This window comes from Plectropomus leopardus, chromosome 8 (genome assembly GCF_026936395.1).
Source record: "Plectropomus leopardus strain MGB_pleo_1.0 chromosome 8, ASM2693639v1, whole genome shotgun sequence".
NCBI classification, from domain to species: Eukaryota; Metazoa; Chordata; class Actinopteri; order Perciformes; family Serranidae; genus Plectropomus; species Plectropomus leopardus.
The window spans coordinates 10,852,828-10,869,023 of record NC_142183.1 but is presented as its reverse complement, the minus strand read 5'-3'; the positions used below and the strand labels follow the sequence as shown (position 1 = coordinate 10,869,023).

Below are 16,196 nucleotides of genomic sequence, written 5' to 3'. Positions count from 1 at the left end.
TTTTAAAAATCATCATTTTACATTTTAAATGAGCTTTTTCACTTTCCCCTTAAAGTTTAAATATGACATGATTTTTCCTAGCAGTATGTTCCATTAAAAAAATCTTTAAAATTTTATCTCTTTTAATTTTTTATTTGGATTTTTAATTATGACCAAAAATATCCTCCATAGAGAAGAGGCTCTAATAAAATTAACCTATTATGTAAATCATGAAAAAAAAATGAAGCGGTCTTTAGCTCTTAAAGAAGCTTTTGGAGCTGAAGACACTTCTACCATGAAGCATTACAAGGATAGATTTAGTAATGCAAAAATATATATTCATAATAAAAAGACTAACTTCAGCCGCACATCTTCAGTTTCATGTTAACAAAATTAATATTTTGAGCTAATATAACAACGAAAAAAAAATCCCTGAAAAACTCCACCACAAATGTTTGTTTTATTATTATAACCAGTCAGGTTTTAATTATTTTCTTCTTGAAAAAAACTTGGCGGCTTTGAGAAAAATTTCCACCCCTTAATCTTACCTAAAAGGCTGGAATAAAAAAAACAATCTTTTATATAACTACACCACTTGCAACATAAGTAACTTTTCTAAGGGTAGCCCAATTCACAGATATTTTTACACTGTGAGACTTAGTTATTTAATGTGTTTATTTGACTGAAAAAAAGAAAAAGGATTTTTACAATTAAAATATTTTTTTAAAATGCAAGGTAAAAAATGGTAAAATATGAAAAATTAAGAGCACATGTCTACAGTTCACTGTCAACAAAGTCAGAAGGGAACCTATCACATTTAATTATTGATTTACACTGTAAGAGGTCAGTACTATAAACTGACCTGAAGGTTTTCATAATGACATTCACATTTAGCATTTAACTTGAGAATAGACACTTTCTTCAGTCTTCAGCTCTTTCTTCTTTCTTCCTCTCGTAGCTTTGTTTCCAGAGAAATGCAACGCAGCGTAGTTCAGATCAGCTCCACCTTCAGTCTGGAAAGAGCTCGTAATGTGAGAAAGTCATGTCTTTAAATGCTGCTGGGAACTATGGTGATGAAATAATAGCAATGTCATTTGGTATCATTACTTACAGCATGGACTAGTTGGCTCAAGTTATCATTTCTTGTTTGTGAAGCACCGCTGTCTATTCCTTGAAATTAAAACAGTCATTATTTATTTATTCCGACTTTTCAACAAAAGTCATACATTATTTCCTTTAAATATTGATAATGTGTAACATAAAGGTAAAGCTTAATGAGACACAATCGGACCAATTAACAATATGGGGAAATTGTGCCACAGATGTTAGATGCTATAAATTTCTATAGATGTCTATTATTTTATCCAATAAGGTTAATCATATCTCGCATGATGCCAGCCACTTACCTTTAAATTGTGAACACACTGATCTTGAATTTTGGCAACAGATTAAAACAATATTTCCAATTATAGAGATGCCCAAGCAGAGAGCTGTTATCACCAGTGCAATATATTCAAAACTTGGCCTTTGCACTAGAAAACAATGGAAAAAAAACATTATCAGCCCTGTCTCCTAGAAATTACATTTATATACAACTATTTTTAAACATTAAAAATGTTTTGAGGGAAATGTAATGACGAGTGAAGTTTCCTATCAACATGAGGTAACGTTAACATAGCTTGCCGGTACTAAAAATGTTGATACTGAACGTATTGGCAAAATGTTCTCTGAAAGTGTATTTCAGTTGTTTTCTTCCAAAATCACCCATCCTCTGATACAGTGTCCACTCATAGTGATTACAGCATTATTATTCTTTGCCTATTTTAAGAAACAATTTACTGAAATCACAGTCTTTCCCTAACCTTAATGGAAGTGCTTTTGTTACCTAAAACTAAAACAAGACTTCAACATTTTGTTTTTTAAATGAAAGTATAACCAAAATCATAGTCTTTACCTAACCTTAACTATTTTTATGTAACCAAAATCATTATTTTTCCCTAACCTTGACCAACAGATTTTTGTTGTCTGACCCTAAAACATCAGTGTTCATCCCTTCTTTGAAGCAAACTCAAATTTCTGGTACGCCTGCCATCCTTTGCCCTCCAAAGGCTTTGCCATATAATATATAATGAATGTTATACAGGTAGCTATTTACGTTGCCACAACATATTTACGAAAACAGTTTAGTAACTTTCAAATGCAATTTCTATGAGTCAGGGTTGCAACAATGACGTTATCAACATTTTTTGAATATTATTTCCAGCACTGAATCACAAAATCATACCGATTTCCAGTTTTGTTATATCTCCAAAGAATATCTCTCCACATGTGGCCACAGCGCAGTAGTACATCCCGACTTCATGGGAGCTGAAGCTCCTCAAGTAGCGATAAACACAACTCCTCTGAGTGTCAGATCTCCTCTCGCAATCAACACGTCTTTTTCCATCACTGAAGATGACGTCTGGGTGAGATCTATGTGGTCCGGCTCTGAACCAGAACACACTGTGATCTCCTGAACACATTTTATTCTCAGAGTCAGAGAGGATTGAACACTGGAGAGTCATCAGGTCTTCTGGATAATCCGGACCAGATATTGTTAGCGATTGATCAACGATATAATCTGATGTCCTCTGAGTGTTTCCTGCATGACATAAAACTGTTAAAAGGACGTATAAGAACATTTTCGAAGCATAGAAGAATCTAAGTATATCCCAAATGTGAGTTTAATCGTCCAACATGCCGAAATTTAGCAAAAGTTTAACTATTTTATCCAGAACAGTTTGTCAGGGAAAATTAGATTGTCAAAACAATAATTGGACCAACAAAACAAAAAGATTAAGACAAAGCAGCTGTTAATTTGTCAATCAGTGGCTAAATCACTGCAAACATTTGGAGACAGTTAAAATAATCTTAAATTAGATTTAAACTGGAAGTTTGCGATACTTAACGGATTATTTTTCTAGAACATCACCACAGTGCAGCTTTAGATCAGTGTCTGTTTCATTTGCAAAACTTTGTAAAAGTAGATCACATTATTTACCTTTAACTAACAAGTACACCCCACTCCATTGAGGATCCATCATCCAGTCCACGATAGCACAGTGATACATTCCCTCATCCTGTTCGACCGTCATATGAATGGTCAGATTGCAGGAGGTTTCTTCATTGTTCACCACCAATGTTGTGTTAGGAAACTCTGGTGCATACACAGGTTGGTTACGTAGCCACAGTGTCACAATTAATTTCAGAGTCTCTCCGGCTCTCTGTCTGTACCAGCAGATCTTTCGGCGACTGGGCTCAGTGTCAGGCAGAGCACACGTTAAGTTCACAGGTTCACCAAGTTCAACTGTAGTAACTGGAACCAGAGTATCTGAAGTAAATAAAACAGAATACATGTAACAGTAAATAACAAGTAGATTATGATTTTTTAAACAAATGATGCAAACACTCCATATATTTGTGGTTGGCATGCTCTGAATACATAGAATAAAATATCACTTACGTCCTTGATGAAGAACAAGCAGTGTAACCCATAACAGGATCATCTTGAAGTTGTGTCTTGTAAGGAAACTTTCAGGTATTTCACTGAGTAAAGGAGGTGATGTCACATGACCACTGTTCTCTCTGTCACACTGTAAACTGCATCTGATTGGCTATCACAGCATAAAGATGCAAAAGGGAACTTCCTAAATCTCACTCTGCTGTTTTTGAAGCTTCATTCCTCTCAATTCACATAATTACAGTACCTTAGCACAGTAGAGGATTAATGTAACAGATTGCCTCTGTAGATTTTAGTGTGAGGAAATATAAAACTGTGAAGACAACATTGGTCTACAAATTCAATGACTATCAAATTTCAATCACAACAAATCAGAAAATTATGATATTCCATAACAAATGTTAGTACAGTTTAAATGTAGCAACAAGGAAAGTGGATTCACAAAAGCGTACACTAGCTGTCTAATCAGTTACATTTAACCTGTTTACACCTTATATCAACATGCATTTTGGTTGATTGCATAGACTTAATATAAAGATGGCTGATGCATCCACACTAACCCAGGTTATGCTTAAATGAAGGGAAAACATCTGTGGGAGCTGCTGCCGTCTTGTGCTGGTGATGTCATTTGGAGCTGGAGTCTGTGCAGCAGCAGTTTCAGCGGTGGTGGAGTTCCCATCAAACACCCATCCTACAAATCGCCAGCAGTGCCATTGAACATGAGAGCAAAGATCGGCATACACAGCTGTCAATCAGAGCGCAAAATTCCCTTTTTGTAAAATTGAATAACTCATTAAAACCAAACTTATAGGAAAAACAATCACTTGAACAAAAATCAGGGCGATGAGAAGTACCTTGTCTGACTGAAACCATCTGTGGTTAAAATTAATCTGGCAAGAACTTTGAGTTTTTAGTTTAGCCAATGGGTCTTTATGACCTATAGTGCAGCCAGCCACCAGGGGGCAATAATATGTGTCTCTCTTGTAAATACAGGTGTGAATGCATCCAATGCGTCCTCAGTGTGTCTTAAGACCTGCTCATTCAGATAAAGAGCTGTATTTAAAGATAGATAATGCATCTTTACTTTCCTCTTGCTTATATCTTGAGCTGAAGACATAACTAGGAGCCAGAGTCTCATGATATCACGATATCTCCAGAACTCCTGCCCATAAACCCATCCAAACTACTGCAAGCACTGATCACTAGCACACCAATTCTCACTCATATAAATCATGACATCAAACCTTCTTCTATATAGTATCAATTAAAAAAATGTAACCAAACTTAGGCAAACATTTGAACAAACATCAATGTGTTATGATCTACCTTAAATGACGGAAACCATCTTTGGATCTGTGATCTTTTAGTTTGGCCCATGGTCCAGTTACTAACGTGGAGGGGGTGGGGTTTATGACCAGCAAAATTTATGTTGCTGTTGTTGTGTAGGTTAGACGCAGTTCTGAAGGACAGTCTCTGGTGCAGCTCTCCTCCCAGGCCAGTGAAAACTCAGTTCAATATCTGCCCGGTTAGCACAAGCTACCCCAACAGGTGCTGTTAAACGGTCCCAACAAACTCACACCAAAACGAATCAACTGTGTCAATAAAACTGTTAACTGTAAAGTTAGCCCTGTGATGCAAACAGTTAGCCGTGTCACTGTGTGTGTATGGGTGCGCTCTTATCAGCTGTCTCTGGCGTGGAGCTCACACTCCTGCAGCAGTAATCTTATAGCGGCAAGGAGGCAAAAGGTACCGCAGGTGGGGGGAGCTTGTCTCATGATGAATAGAGAGAGATGAGCAAATCAATACATTGCACGCAGATATACTATGAAATAGGACTCAACCTATTTTATATATTATCATCTGTAACTGTGAATATTGCACAACAAATCTCGGTTAAAAACACTTTTGGTCTTTGCAAACAGAAGTGATTCACCTTTTTTTGCATATGGAGCAGATAAGCTAGATCCAATCACAGTATGTTCACTGGAGACACTTTTTTAGTACTAGGTGTAAACGGACATACATACATATATATATATATATATGTAGAGAGAGAGAGAGAGAGAGAGAGAGCTGTTCACTTGTGATTGGATCACCCAAAACAAATGATAGGCCTACCAGGTCTGAACAGAAATAACTTATCACCAGTGAAAGATCAACATTAGGTTTTCATATAAAGCACAACACAGAAATGAAGAAATGAATACATTTACGCATGCAGAGTAAAAGAAGGAAGGATTAAAATAGATGACAGATAATCAGCAGATACTTTGAATGCTGTATCAGCAATACATTAGCATGAAACAGCTAGTTCGTACAGTGGCTGAGTTTGCAGTCAACTGATCTCATAAAAACTTTACAAAAAACAACTTTAAAAGAGAACCTACTTTTTTTTTAACTCAATCATCCGTACCTTATATTATGAACAAGTCTCACAAGTATAAACTAAAACAGTAGTAAAAAGATCCATCTTGAAATGGATTCAGATGCCAAGAGAGGGGAATTTACATCACCTGATAAAGTTTCCTCAGCTCGATATTACTGAAATTCAGCCATTCAGCGTCTTAACTCTCTCACAAGCAATAGTAACCGCAGATTCCTAAAGGATATCTTAAGTTTCTCTTCTGTTTCTATGTATTTGTCATACCCAGATGTGGAAATTACCAAAATTTGCAGTTTAAATTTTTGGATTATACAGGAGTTCGCGGATCATTATTTTTTGTTAGTAACACGAAGTTATTCAGTGCATTGGTATTGGATCCTGTTGCAGTCATTCAATGCACAGGACATTCAATCATATAGTCACAATAGTGCGTAGAAGGTTAAAAGGTGTACCTTTCATCCATTATGAGTTTGGTAACTGTTGTTATAATGTATATTTATGGACAAGGCAGCAACACACAACTTCCAGTTAGTAGCTTTACATAGCATTGACAGGGAACAATATGTGCGTAGATGTGGGTCATGAAGAAAGGTGACAGTGTTGTAAATTCATGATGTACAAAGGGACTTTAATGACAAATAACAATTAAATGTTGATAGATTTACGATACTGCAGCACAGTTCTTTTACCAAATGCTAATACATTATATTTTTTTCTCTACAAAACACATAAATATAATGTCAAATGTTTTTTAATAATTTACAATGAAAAAATCATTTACTGACAGAGGGGAAATTAAGTGGCAGTCCATTTCCCACAGTGTGCAGACAAAAATAACATTATGTTTATTAAAAGAAAATCCAGTGACTTTTTGGTGAGTTTTTAGACTGTTAATCCAACTCCAGAGTCCTGACATCAGTGTAGATACTCTCTTCCTCCTCTGTTCTTGCATCCCTTGTCCCTCCTTTGCTTGCTTTCCTACTGGTGAAGGTCGGAGCAGAATAAACCAAGTCCTCATCTGTCTGAGAAAATACATGGAGACATGTTACGAGACAGCAGATGTCAGAATTTAGAGACAAAACTGTGATAACATTAAAGCAATGACATCTTTTATTTTGATACCTCACCTGCTGACTTTGCTGGTCACCACTGACTGTTGCAGCATTTGTTTGCAGAGCATAAAATAAAATAAATAAAATAAAAACATTAATGTGAATCCAATAATGCTAAATGCTGTTTGATAGAGCGATATATGAGTGACTTTGCTTACCGTTGCAACAACCACAAGATTCTTTCTTGAGTTTCTTGATTAAATAAATGAGAAAGCCTATAGCAATCAGACTTATAGCCAAAGCAGAACATAACAGAAAGTGGATCGTATTGTTCCTCTGAGAATCCCACATGTTGACTGCTGACACAATATGAAAAGTTTACAATTAGTTAGAGTGTAATTAAGAGTAATTTATGTTTTGGTACATTTACTTGACCTTAATCAAACACACAAATGTGCTAATTCCCTAATTACATTAATATAAATATGATGCAGTTACCTTCAGTGTCGAGTTCTGATTTGTTTCCAGAAGATATCTCCTCACATGTGGCCACAGCACAGTAACGAGTCCCAGTATCAGAGGCGCTCACGTTCTTGAAGAAGCTGTAGAAACATGCTTCAGGGTTCTTTTTATGTTCCTCAACACTATTTTCTTGAGTGCAATTAAAAATTTGGCGACACTGATGTGATCCAGCTCTGAAACAGTGCACACTGTGTTCTCCTGGACGTGTTTTGTTCTCAGAGTCGGAGAGGACTGAACACTGGAGCGTCACTGAGTCTTCTGGACAGGCTGGATCAGACGGAGGGACGGCAGTGACTTCTGGCTCTGGTTCTGGAAGAATGATGAACAAACATTTATTTATTAAACACAAGACAAATGTCACTTTTAAAACAAAGCTGTGATGAAATTAATGTATTTACCTTCAACTCTGAGGTCTGTTCCTTTCAAAAACGTGAAGTTTTGTTTGTGTATTTTCATGCAGAGGTAAACAGCTGTATCACTGAGCTTTACATCTTTAATATGCAGAGCAAATATGCCGGGCTCTTCTGTGGCTGTAATCCGAGAATCACTATCAATGCTATATGTTTTTCCCAAAATTTTTGGAAAGCCTCCAGAAACAAGTCTGATCCAAAAAATGCTTCCCGAAAGCTTCCGGGAACATGTTAGTCTCACATCAGCTCCAACACCAACAGTCTTTGTCTCAAAGATTTGATCCTCTGCGCATCCTGAGAAGACATTATTTTTCATGAACAGAAATAAAATCATGTATGCTCTCTCCTAATTTACAGTGAGAAAATGACAATATCAGGACTCAATCTGACATCTGTAAATATACTAAATATACTTACGCCCCACTCTGAGCATCAGCAGTAAATAAAACAGAACAATCATTTTCTGGTTATTATTCCACATGAGACTGCTGATATTTAGACAACATTATGAGGTTATTCACCGTAATGTAATCATATCAAGTGGGAGGGGGCAGTTTCAGAGCGATATGATTGGCTTCTCGATATGTTGGCGTTTACCACTACAGTGGAAATAAAATCTACCATCTTTCCAACCTAAACACATGAAACAACAACATCAGCACGCTTTTGTTTCACGGTGGGTTTCTATAACTGACACAGAGTAAACACAACAGAGGATTTGATCTGAAGGTTACCTCATTTTTCAGAAACATAAAGCAAAGAGACAGTTTTAGTATTTGGGTGTCCTTTACTGTTGTACCAACATATTTATCTGGGTTGTAGCCTTTTCTCCAAAACCCTGAAGTGCACAGTAGGCATCATATTTTTATGATTAATCTGGGTATTAAGTTTGATTAATTCTGCAAACCCAAGTTTATGTTTCATCGCAATATTTTTAAATAGTCAAAACCATCGTTTTTTACTTAACTTTGAAAGCTGGTTGGAATATGATTATGGTTAAGCAACTAAAAATTCTTTGTTTAATCATTAAGTTCCTGTACAATTAACCTAAAACACTTATCCAAGGCTTTTTTAGAGTAAATTAAAAGCTGTTCTTGGTCAGTACATGTAGTAAAAATGGAACAAATATAAATCAACAATGCATTTCAATGGCGACCCGCCTACTCTGCCTGCCAGTCACCTGTAGACACCTGCAGACAGAGAGGAGCAGGACTGTTAGACCACAATAACACTGCACCTGCTGAGTTTTACTCAGGGGGGGTGAAAGGCAGAAGCAGAGCACCACTGTATCACAGAAACTCATTCAAACCTAAGAAAATCTGAATTTTTGACACTTTGCTTGTTTTGATCTGACGGAGGAAATCCATGTGAACCTGGGAGAAAAACACAAAGAAAACTAGAACAGATTTAAACTGGGAGACCTTGTGAAATGGCATGATTATTTATGCCTCAACACTGGCATCAGCTGTGGCCAGAAGGTTTATGTTTTCGCAGCCCGTTCCAATTCCGAAGAAGTCAAAAAAAGCTTTTTTTTGCACTGTTTTGGTATAACCTCTCAACGCCATAAGCAATCTTTCATGTCCACATGATACGCCGCTGGAAGCTGTCAGCTGACAGCTGACAAGGCAGCTGGAAAAAACATTTGCGGTGTTATTATACGCTGCCGGACGGCTACTGCAAAAGTATGATACACAGACGGCTGCGTCAGTTGAGATTGCAGTAAGACATAACCTGTCACATTCTTATCATACACCACTGATTAAAAATGCTGCTGGTAACAACACAGTATAAGAAGTATGATGGTCTCTACAGGGCGGACAGTAGGGGCAGTGAATGGATCCAACAAGCCACAGACTTTCATGCAGGAGTCTGGTGTTTCTTTCCTGTCTGAATTTGATGTTTTCTCTTTTTACACCATACCGTGTTCTCCCTTCCTTGGTTGCCATGTGGATGTGTTGTATAAACATAATCACATGCAGCATCATATGCTTTTGCTCACATTGCTGTAGTTACATCCTAGGATGTCAGTAGCAGATGCAAAAGGATACCTAGGGCGTAATATGTAGATGCAGAAGTGCAAAGCGGCCATATGTGATGACTTAGAGTGAGAACGTTTTGGTTTTTGGTTTGTCTTTTCAGTCGTCTCATTCTTGTAAACACGATATCTTGAGAACGCTTTGTGGGAATTTCCTCAAATTTGGCACAAACGTCCAATTCAACTCAAGAACTTATTAGATTTTGGTGGTCAAAGGTTAAGGTCGACATGGCCTGACAAAAAATATTTTGGGACATAACTCAAGAATTCCTACACCAATTATGACAAAACTTCACACAAATGTGTATTTGCAAAAACACTTTTCTGATTTCTACTGAACACCATAACTCAAACAGAAGATGGAGATGTGTGTGAATCATCTGCATTTTAGAGTTTGTAGCTTCTTGGCAGCAACATCAATTTTTTTGTCTAGTGTCATGGCTGCATGAGTCTAGACAGATATGGATGTGAACTGTATTTTGCCTGACTGGCAGATGAATGCAAAAGCGAAATGGTACTCTAGATTTATAAAAAAGAAAACTTTTCAAAGTCGACAACCTCACAATGACAGTGACAGGAACATCTGACAATAAAATGCAGTCCTGTTCATCACCACAAACTCTGTCATCAAAATCACCAGGTGGTTTCTAGCTTTGGCTATTTTTAAGAGTCACAGGCGATGAAAACAGTCAGATCTATCTATAGAGCCAAAACTGCAGCACACTGTGGTTTGTGGCCTTTATCAGGGTCAACATATTGTTGACCACAAGCCAAAACATGTTGGTTTGACCGTGATGTTGTTAATACTAAATTTTGTTGCTGTTCCTCCCCTACACACACAAAATACACAGTTAAATTTACAGAGGGGTGAACACAGGGAGGGGTAACATCTGTAAAATGTTATCTAAAACAAAAGCCCTGCAGGAAATACTTTTATCTACTTTGTGTCCTGCTTTGTACCTTCTGTTCTTTCTTTGTGTGCACTGCTTGCATCTCAAACACACACACACACACACACACACACACACACACACACACACACACGCACACACACACAGACATGCATTCACAGTCACCTCTGACGAACGAATGATGCATGGAAACTTCAGCACTGTTGCGGTCAGGCTTCAAACTAAGGTCTGTACAAAGAGGCTTTCTCACTCTGTTTAAGCCTCAACAAGCCAGGCTTAACTGCTGTTTTTAGAGGCAAGTGGAATCGCACAACAGTACTTCACTTTCATGACTATTATTATCATCACAACAACTAACAGGAGTAGTTAAAGGGTAAAGCCACACTATTATGACTGTTCTTGCCCACATCTTTCTGCAGTTTGGTGCTTTTTATTGATATCTGCCGTCAGAGGGGGAAATGCAAGTCATTCACTAGTTCCACTGGCAGTGTCTCCAAATTAAGGTCAATGATTCCACTAGTTTAATTTAAAATCAAATTAAACAGTAAAAAAAAGTATATTTGAAATATTTTAAGATGCATATGATTCTATATGTAGTTGTATCGTTCAAAACAAAATCACGTGTTGAGAAATTTAGCCTGCTACAGATTCTTGTAGCTTTTCTCTCACTGCACATCCTGTTGAAGCCTGTAGTCAGGTCTGCTCTGAGTAAACAGCCTTGATGGTTGGTCAAAGGGCGCAGACATGGCCCACCGCAGCTCATTCACTGCCAGTCTAGCTGCTGCATGTGGCTTTGCTTTACATGAACTGGGGACGATGCAGCACACATCTGGCATCTTAAGGCCACACGTCCACCAAAGCACTATTTCCGCAACATTGTTTTTTGCTACAGAATATCTGCAGAAGTAAAAAAGTTGGAACAACATCGAGAATTTGCTCTGGATGAAGGGAAGGCTGATGTACATAAGAGGAGAGGACAGACCTGCCGGACTGTGTAGGTTCATGAAAGGAAACATATATCAATACATATATGCAAAGTATAATAATATATGTCTCCTGCATCTCATTTCTCCTTCTTGTTGTTGTGTGAAACTTGAACATGTAGGATGTGACAGTTGGTCTGCTGTTTTGTTGCACCACCCTTCCTCCACTGTGACTGGATGGCTGGGTAAATATTTCAACTCTCAGCGCTCAGAAAAAACATCAAACACACAGCGTTCAGTACAGAATAGACGCTCAGCACCTCATCACACTGCTGGTGTTTGTAGCGTAGAAAACATTACACTGCCACTGCAAAGACCTTAAACATTTGTTGAGAAATTTTAGATATTTTAGGCCAGGCGCTTTAAGATCAAACCCATTTCATATTATTATGCCAACTCTTTACATTCGAGTCAGACTTTGCCTCCCGGAAGCGAGTTATAAGAGGTAGAAATTGAAGATGTCCTGAGATATGAAACAACACTTCAAGATCAATTTCTTTCCAGGAGCAAATGTAACATATTTACACTCTGAGGCCACATTGAAAATGGTAAAAATCAATGGATTTTTTGTTTTGTTTGCCAATACATCAGCATGAGCACGAAAAACTCAGCAACATAAAGTATTGATGCCTATTAAGCCTCCTCGGCTGTTGCTTTAAAATTTTATTTGACTGTGCTGCAAACATATAAAAACACAATAGCAAAATAAAAACAATACATTTCAATGAGTGAACGCAATTACTAAAAATGAACAAATTATGACTAAACATGTTAAAAAATGCCATGACAAAACTTAAAAAAAGAAAGAAAATGATGTGTCTTAAATTTACATTGATAGATTTATGTGAAGTTAACAGCATTAAACATGTCAGCAAAGATAGTAAATCCTCCTCAAGCTCTCTACTCTTTCAAGCTAAGTCTTTCAACAGTCCGAATGATAGCACTATAAACTAAAATGCACAAAACTACATGCTGAAGGATATCACCAAAAGCCATAAAAAAAAACCTTTTCAAAATTAAACTGATGTGACACAGTGTATTTATAAAAATCATTTGAGCTTTAATTAGTAAATCCAGCAGATGTTAATCTCTTACAAAAGCCCTGATATCAGTGTAGGTCGTCTCTCCCTCCGCTGCGTTTACATTTCTTCTCTCTGCTCTGCCAGCTTTCCTGTTGGTAAAAGTTGGTGCAGAATACACCAAGGAGTCTTCATCTCTCTGAGGAATTAAGAAAGATATAATGAGACAGCAGGTTTAAATCTCTCTATGTGTGAAGAGAAAAATATGCCAATAGAAAGACAGATAGATACATCTTTTCTTTGTATACCTTACCTGCTGACTCGCAGCATTTCTTTGCAGAGTGACGGCATCTGTATCACAAAATAAATTCAAGATTTAAGATGAAAGATGCTTTAAGAGGTCAATTTACACACGTATGTAAATCCTGTGAAGTCAGATTTTGCAAATTACTGGTTTAAAGATTGATGTATGAGAAACTTTTATTACCGTTAGAATGATTACAAGTTTTCTTCTTGATGGTATAAAGGAGGAAAGCAATAACAATCAGACTTATAGCCAAAGCAGCAAATAGCAGAAACAGGGCAGCACAGGCCATCTGCAAATCCCACAAGTCGGGCGCTGAAACAATACAAGGACCAAATAATAAAGGTTATTTGTTTTTGATAAAATGTAATACATAAGGAGCAAATCTTGCATGATACTTGATCACAATGACCAGAAGTTTTCATCTCTTACCTTGAATGTCCACTTTTGTTCCATTTCCAAATAATATCTCCCCACATGTGGCCACAGCACAGTAATAAGTCCCAGAGTCAGAGGAGCTGACGTCCTTTGAGAAGCTGTAGACACATTTCTGTGCAGATGGATCTTCAGGACTCTTCTCACATTCATCACGACTGTTTCTTTGAGCATAAATTAAACTGGGATGAGATTCATCAGATCTGGCTCTGAACCAGATCACACTGTGTTCCTCTGGACATGTTTTATTCTCAGAGTCAGAGAGGACTGAACACTGCAGAGTCACTGAGTCTCCTGGACGGACTGGATCAGATGAAATGTTTTGAATGACGGCAGTGATATCAGGTTCTGGTCCTGGGAAACATACAGACAAAAAAGCATGCTTAACTCACTTAAATGAGCATAAATGTAGTCAAAATGCTAAAATAACTGCTGTTATAAATGATGTTTACCTTTGATGTTCAGAAAAGTGCCTTTCAAAAATGTCATGTCAAGTTGGCTTACTTCTATACAGTAATAAAATCCAGTGTCACTGAGCTGTGTTTCCTGAATATCCAGAATAAATGTTCCAGGCTCTTGTTTAGCTGTAAAGTGAGGAGTCTTGTTAACACCAGTATAATTAAAGTAAAATGTTCCTCCCAAGAATTCAGGTAAGTTTCCAGAAACAATCCTGAACCAAAATAAGGTGTCTTTGCTCCCAGATTTCTGGCGATCACATGTTAGAGTCACATGTTGTCCAACATCAACAGTCTTTGTCTCCAAGATCTGATCCTGTGAACATCCTGAAAAAATAAAAGGCACAGAGGTTAATGCTAAACAACAGAGAATCATGTATTAAATTACTGTAAGAGGATGAATAAAAATTATACTTACGTCCCACTCTGAGCATGAGCAGTATATAAAATACGATCAGCATTTTCATGTGAATCCACTTGTAACTGCAGTTAAATTACATCGTATTAGGAGACGACTCGCCTTAATGTAATCACATAAAGTGGGAGGGAACAATTTCAGAGTGATCTGATTGGCCCCTCTTTGTGTTGGTCTTTTACTTTGCCACAACAGTGGAAATAAAATCAACCAACGTTTCAACATGAAACAACATCATCAGCACCAGTCTGTTTCATGTTTGATGGTGGGTTTCTATAGCTGACACTGAAAGTAAACACGAGTTAAAGCTGGAGGGTGCAGTTTTCAGAAAAAAAAGGCAGAATTTGAAAATTCACCTTTTTCCTGCTGCTCTCCCCTCTCTGTCCTGAGCCCCTCCTCCCAGATGAGTGCCAACATGTTGGACACACTAGATATCCGTCCAGCATCAGGTTTGGACACCCAGGACAGTGTGTCCATTCAAGCTTGTTACATACATCGTCTCTTTTCAAAATAAACTTGCATTTTCACAGGAAATGTAGTCTCTGTTTGATAAATGCATAAAGTCTTTTTCAAAATAAATTTACAACACTGGCAAAAAGCTTCATTTTAGGTTTATTTCCTTTGGTTTAGGAAACAAAAGAGTAAGAAGGCACAAGTCCATACAGATTGTTGTAATTTTAATGTTTCTATCCCCATGACTTAAAGGCCTATTATGTTTTTCAAACCATCCTGGTGCCTGGACCTGTATTCCCTTCCATGAACATCTGGGCTTTGAAGGTGCAGCCAGACCTTTCTCCAACGCCGGTACAGACCGAGACACATCTGACTATGAGAGACTAGAGTTGTTGCAGCCGTTGGTGAGGTGGTCTCTAGTGAGGAGTAACAGACAGAAAACAGATCTGATTCAAACGCTTTGTTTGTATTTAGTGCTGTCGGAGGTTAAAAACCAAGCTTAACTCAGAGATTTACAATGAACCTTTTAAAAATAGCTATATATCAATTTTGAAATGGACACTGATAACACAAGACTTCAGATACAAATACATCACATGCAACTTATCTGTAAATAAAGATACATACATATTTTTAAGCCTACAAGTACATCCTACAACAGTATCTGAAGCCCTTATTAAAACAGGAGTTTATGGATCAGTTTGACTGATGTACTGATGAGAAGATGCATGCAGCCATTTTCAACGGTCACAAAGAGAGAGGAGCCATCTTAAATATGCTGCGAGCCAATTCAGATGCTCCACACCATCAACGATGACCCGCCCACTGCCTGTCAGTCACTTCAGCAGGAAGAGCACAGCGTACAGAGGAGGAGTGTTAAACCTCCCACTGTGAAGCAGCAGAGCGAGTCACTCACAGTATCACGTGAAAACTTTCAGCTGGTCATGATTTAGAGTTTCTGACCTGCATATTCTCATCTGAGGGAGCGAACCTGAGAGAAAACTACTAATAGATTAACTTGATCAACGAGGACATTAAAATAAAACAATCCTGTGCCACCAAACTGTATGACTGACGGCCTCTCTATAACATCAACATGAACGCCTGACAATATCATGCAGACCAACACCACACACTCTGAAATGTGTAAGGAGAATAAAAGTGGATAAAACAGACATCCTTCTATCTATAGACTTAAAACTGGCAACATTTATAAAACCAGCGCACTGTGGTCTGTGGCTTTCACCAGGACCAGCTTAGTGTTGACAACGAGCCAAAACACCCTTTGTGCACACACAGATAAACACGCAGACACAGTTTTAACAGACAAATGATGCACGG

At 37.7% G+C, this 16,196-nt stretch overlaps 3 protein-coding genes across 9 annotated transcripts; all 3 read right to left on the bottom strand.

The window, feature by feature from the left end:
• Nucleotides 1-635: 635 nt before the first annotated feature.
• LOC121948351 (uncharacterized) lies at nucleotides 636-3,594 on the bottom strand. Of its 4 annotated transcripts, none has more exons than XM_088080873.1 (6): nucleotides 3,482-3,594; nucleotides 3,020-3,349; nucleotides 2,264-2,635; nucleotides 1,386-1,511; nucleotides 1,091-1,149; nucleotides 636-992 (listed from the first exon to the last, which is right to left on the bottom strand). In XM_088080873.1, the coding sequence occupies exons 1-6, from the start codon at nucleotides 3,522-3,524 to the stop codon at nucleotides 870-872; spliced, it is 1,053 nt and encodes a 350-aa protein (XP_087936999.1). In that variant the 5' UTR covers nucleotides 3,525-3,594; the 3' UTR covers nucleotides 636-869. The 4 variants fall into 4 exon arrangements, with proteins under 4 accessions (XP_087936999.1, XP_042349669.2, XP_087937000.1 ...); XM_042493735.2 differs by having other exon boundaries at nucleotides 2,264-2,620; XM_088080874.1 differs by having other exon boundaries at nucleotides 3,020-3,334; nucleotides 3,482-3,525.
• A 2,878-nt stretch (nucleotides 3,595-6,472) lies between these two features.
• LOC121948524 (uncharacterized) lies at nucleotides 6,473-8,336 on the bottom strand. 4 transcript variants are annotated; one of them, XM_088080871.1, is made up of 6 exons: nucleotides 8,263-8,336; nucleotides 7,834-8,139; nucleotides 7,412-7,744; nucleotides 7,132-7,272; nucleotides 6,989-7,047; nucleotides 6,473-6,883 (listed from the first exon to the last, which is right to left on the bottom strand). In XM_088080871.1, the coding sequence occupies exons 1-6, from the start codon at nucleotides 8,324-8,326 to the stop codon at nucleotides 6,752-6,754; spliced, it is 1,035 nt and encodes a 344-aa protein (XP_087936997.1). In that variant the 5' UTR covers nucleotides 8,327-8,336; the 3' UTR covers nucleotides 6,473-6,751. The 4 variants fall into 4 exon arrangements, with proteins under 4 accessions (XP_087936997.1, XP_087936995.1, XP_087936998.1 ...); XM_088080869.1 differs by having other exon boundaries at nucleotides 6,989-7,014; XM_088080872.1 differs by having other exon boundaries at nucleotides 6,989-7,043; nucleotides 7,128-7,269.
• Nucleotides 8,337-12,422: 4,086 nt separating this feature from the next.
• LOC121947646 (uncharacterized) lies at nucleotides 12,423-14,653 on the bottom strand. Its single transcript, XM_088080868.1, has 6 exons — nucleotides 14,406-14,653; nucleotides 13,985-14,314; nucleotides 13,530-13,886; nucleotides 13,281-13,412; nucleotides 13,107-13,144; nucleotides 12,423-12,992 (listed from the first exon to the last, which is right to left on the bottom strand). The coding sequence occupies exons 1-6, from the start codon at nucleotides 14,452-14,454 to the stop codon at nucleotides 12,858-12,860; spliced, it is 1,041 nt and encodes a 346-aa protein (XP_087936994.1). The 5' UTR covers nucleotides 14,455-14,653; the 3' UTR covers nucleotides 12,423-12,857.
• Between the last annotated feature and the right edge of the window lie 1,543 nt (nucleotides 14,654-16,196).

What these genes read in the sequence shown, in the direction of transcription:
- LOC121948351 (XM_088080873.1), bottom strand. Translation starts at nt 3,524, where the DNA reads ATGATCCTGTTATGGGTTACACTGCTTGTTCTTCATCAAGGAC. An exon ending in AGTGTGTTCACAATTTAAAG is followed by an intron (nt 1,150 to 1,385) that starts GTAAGTGGCTGG and finishes TTTAATTTCAAG; the next exon opens with GAATAGACAGCGGTGCTTCA. An exon ending in TGAGCCAACTAGTCCATGCT is followed by an intron (nt 993 to 1,090) that starts GTAAGTAATGAT and finishes AGCTCTTTCCAG; the next exon opens with ACTGAAGGTGGAGCTGATCT.
- LOC121948524 (XM_088080871.1), bottom strand. Translation starts at nt 8,326, where the DNA reads ATGTGGAATAATAACCAGAAAATGATTGTTCTGTTTTATTTACTGCTG. An exon ending in AACAGACCTCAGAGTTGAAG is followed by an intron (nt 7,745 to 7,833) that starts GTAAATACATTA and finishes TCATTCTTCCAG; the next exon opens with AACCAGAGCCAGAAGTCACT. An exon ending in ATCAGAACTCGACACTGAAG is followed by an intron (nt 7,273 to 7,411) that starts GTAACTGCATCA and finishes ATATTGTGTCAG; the next exon opens with CAGTCAACATGTGGGATTCT.
- LOC121947646 (XM_088080868.1), bottom strand. Translation starts at nt 14,454, where the DNA reads ATGAAAATGCTGATCGTATTTTATATACTGCTCATGCTCAGAGTGGGA. An exon ending in GCTCATGCTCAGAGTGGGAC is followed by an intron (nt 14,315 to 14,405) that starts GTAAGTATAATT and finishes TTATTTTTTCAG; the next exon opens with GATGTTCACAGGATCAGATC. An exon ending in GAAATGCTGCGAGTCAGCAG is followed by an intron (nt 12,993 to 13,106) that starts GTAAGGTATACA and finishes TTAATTCCTCAG; the next exon opens with AGAGATGAAGACTCCTTGGT.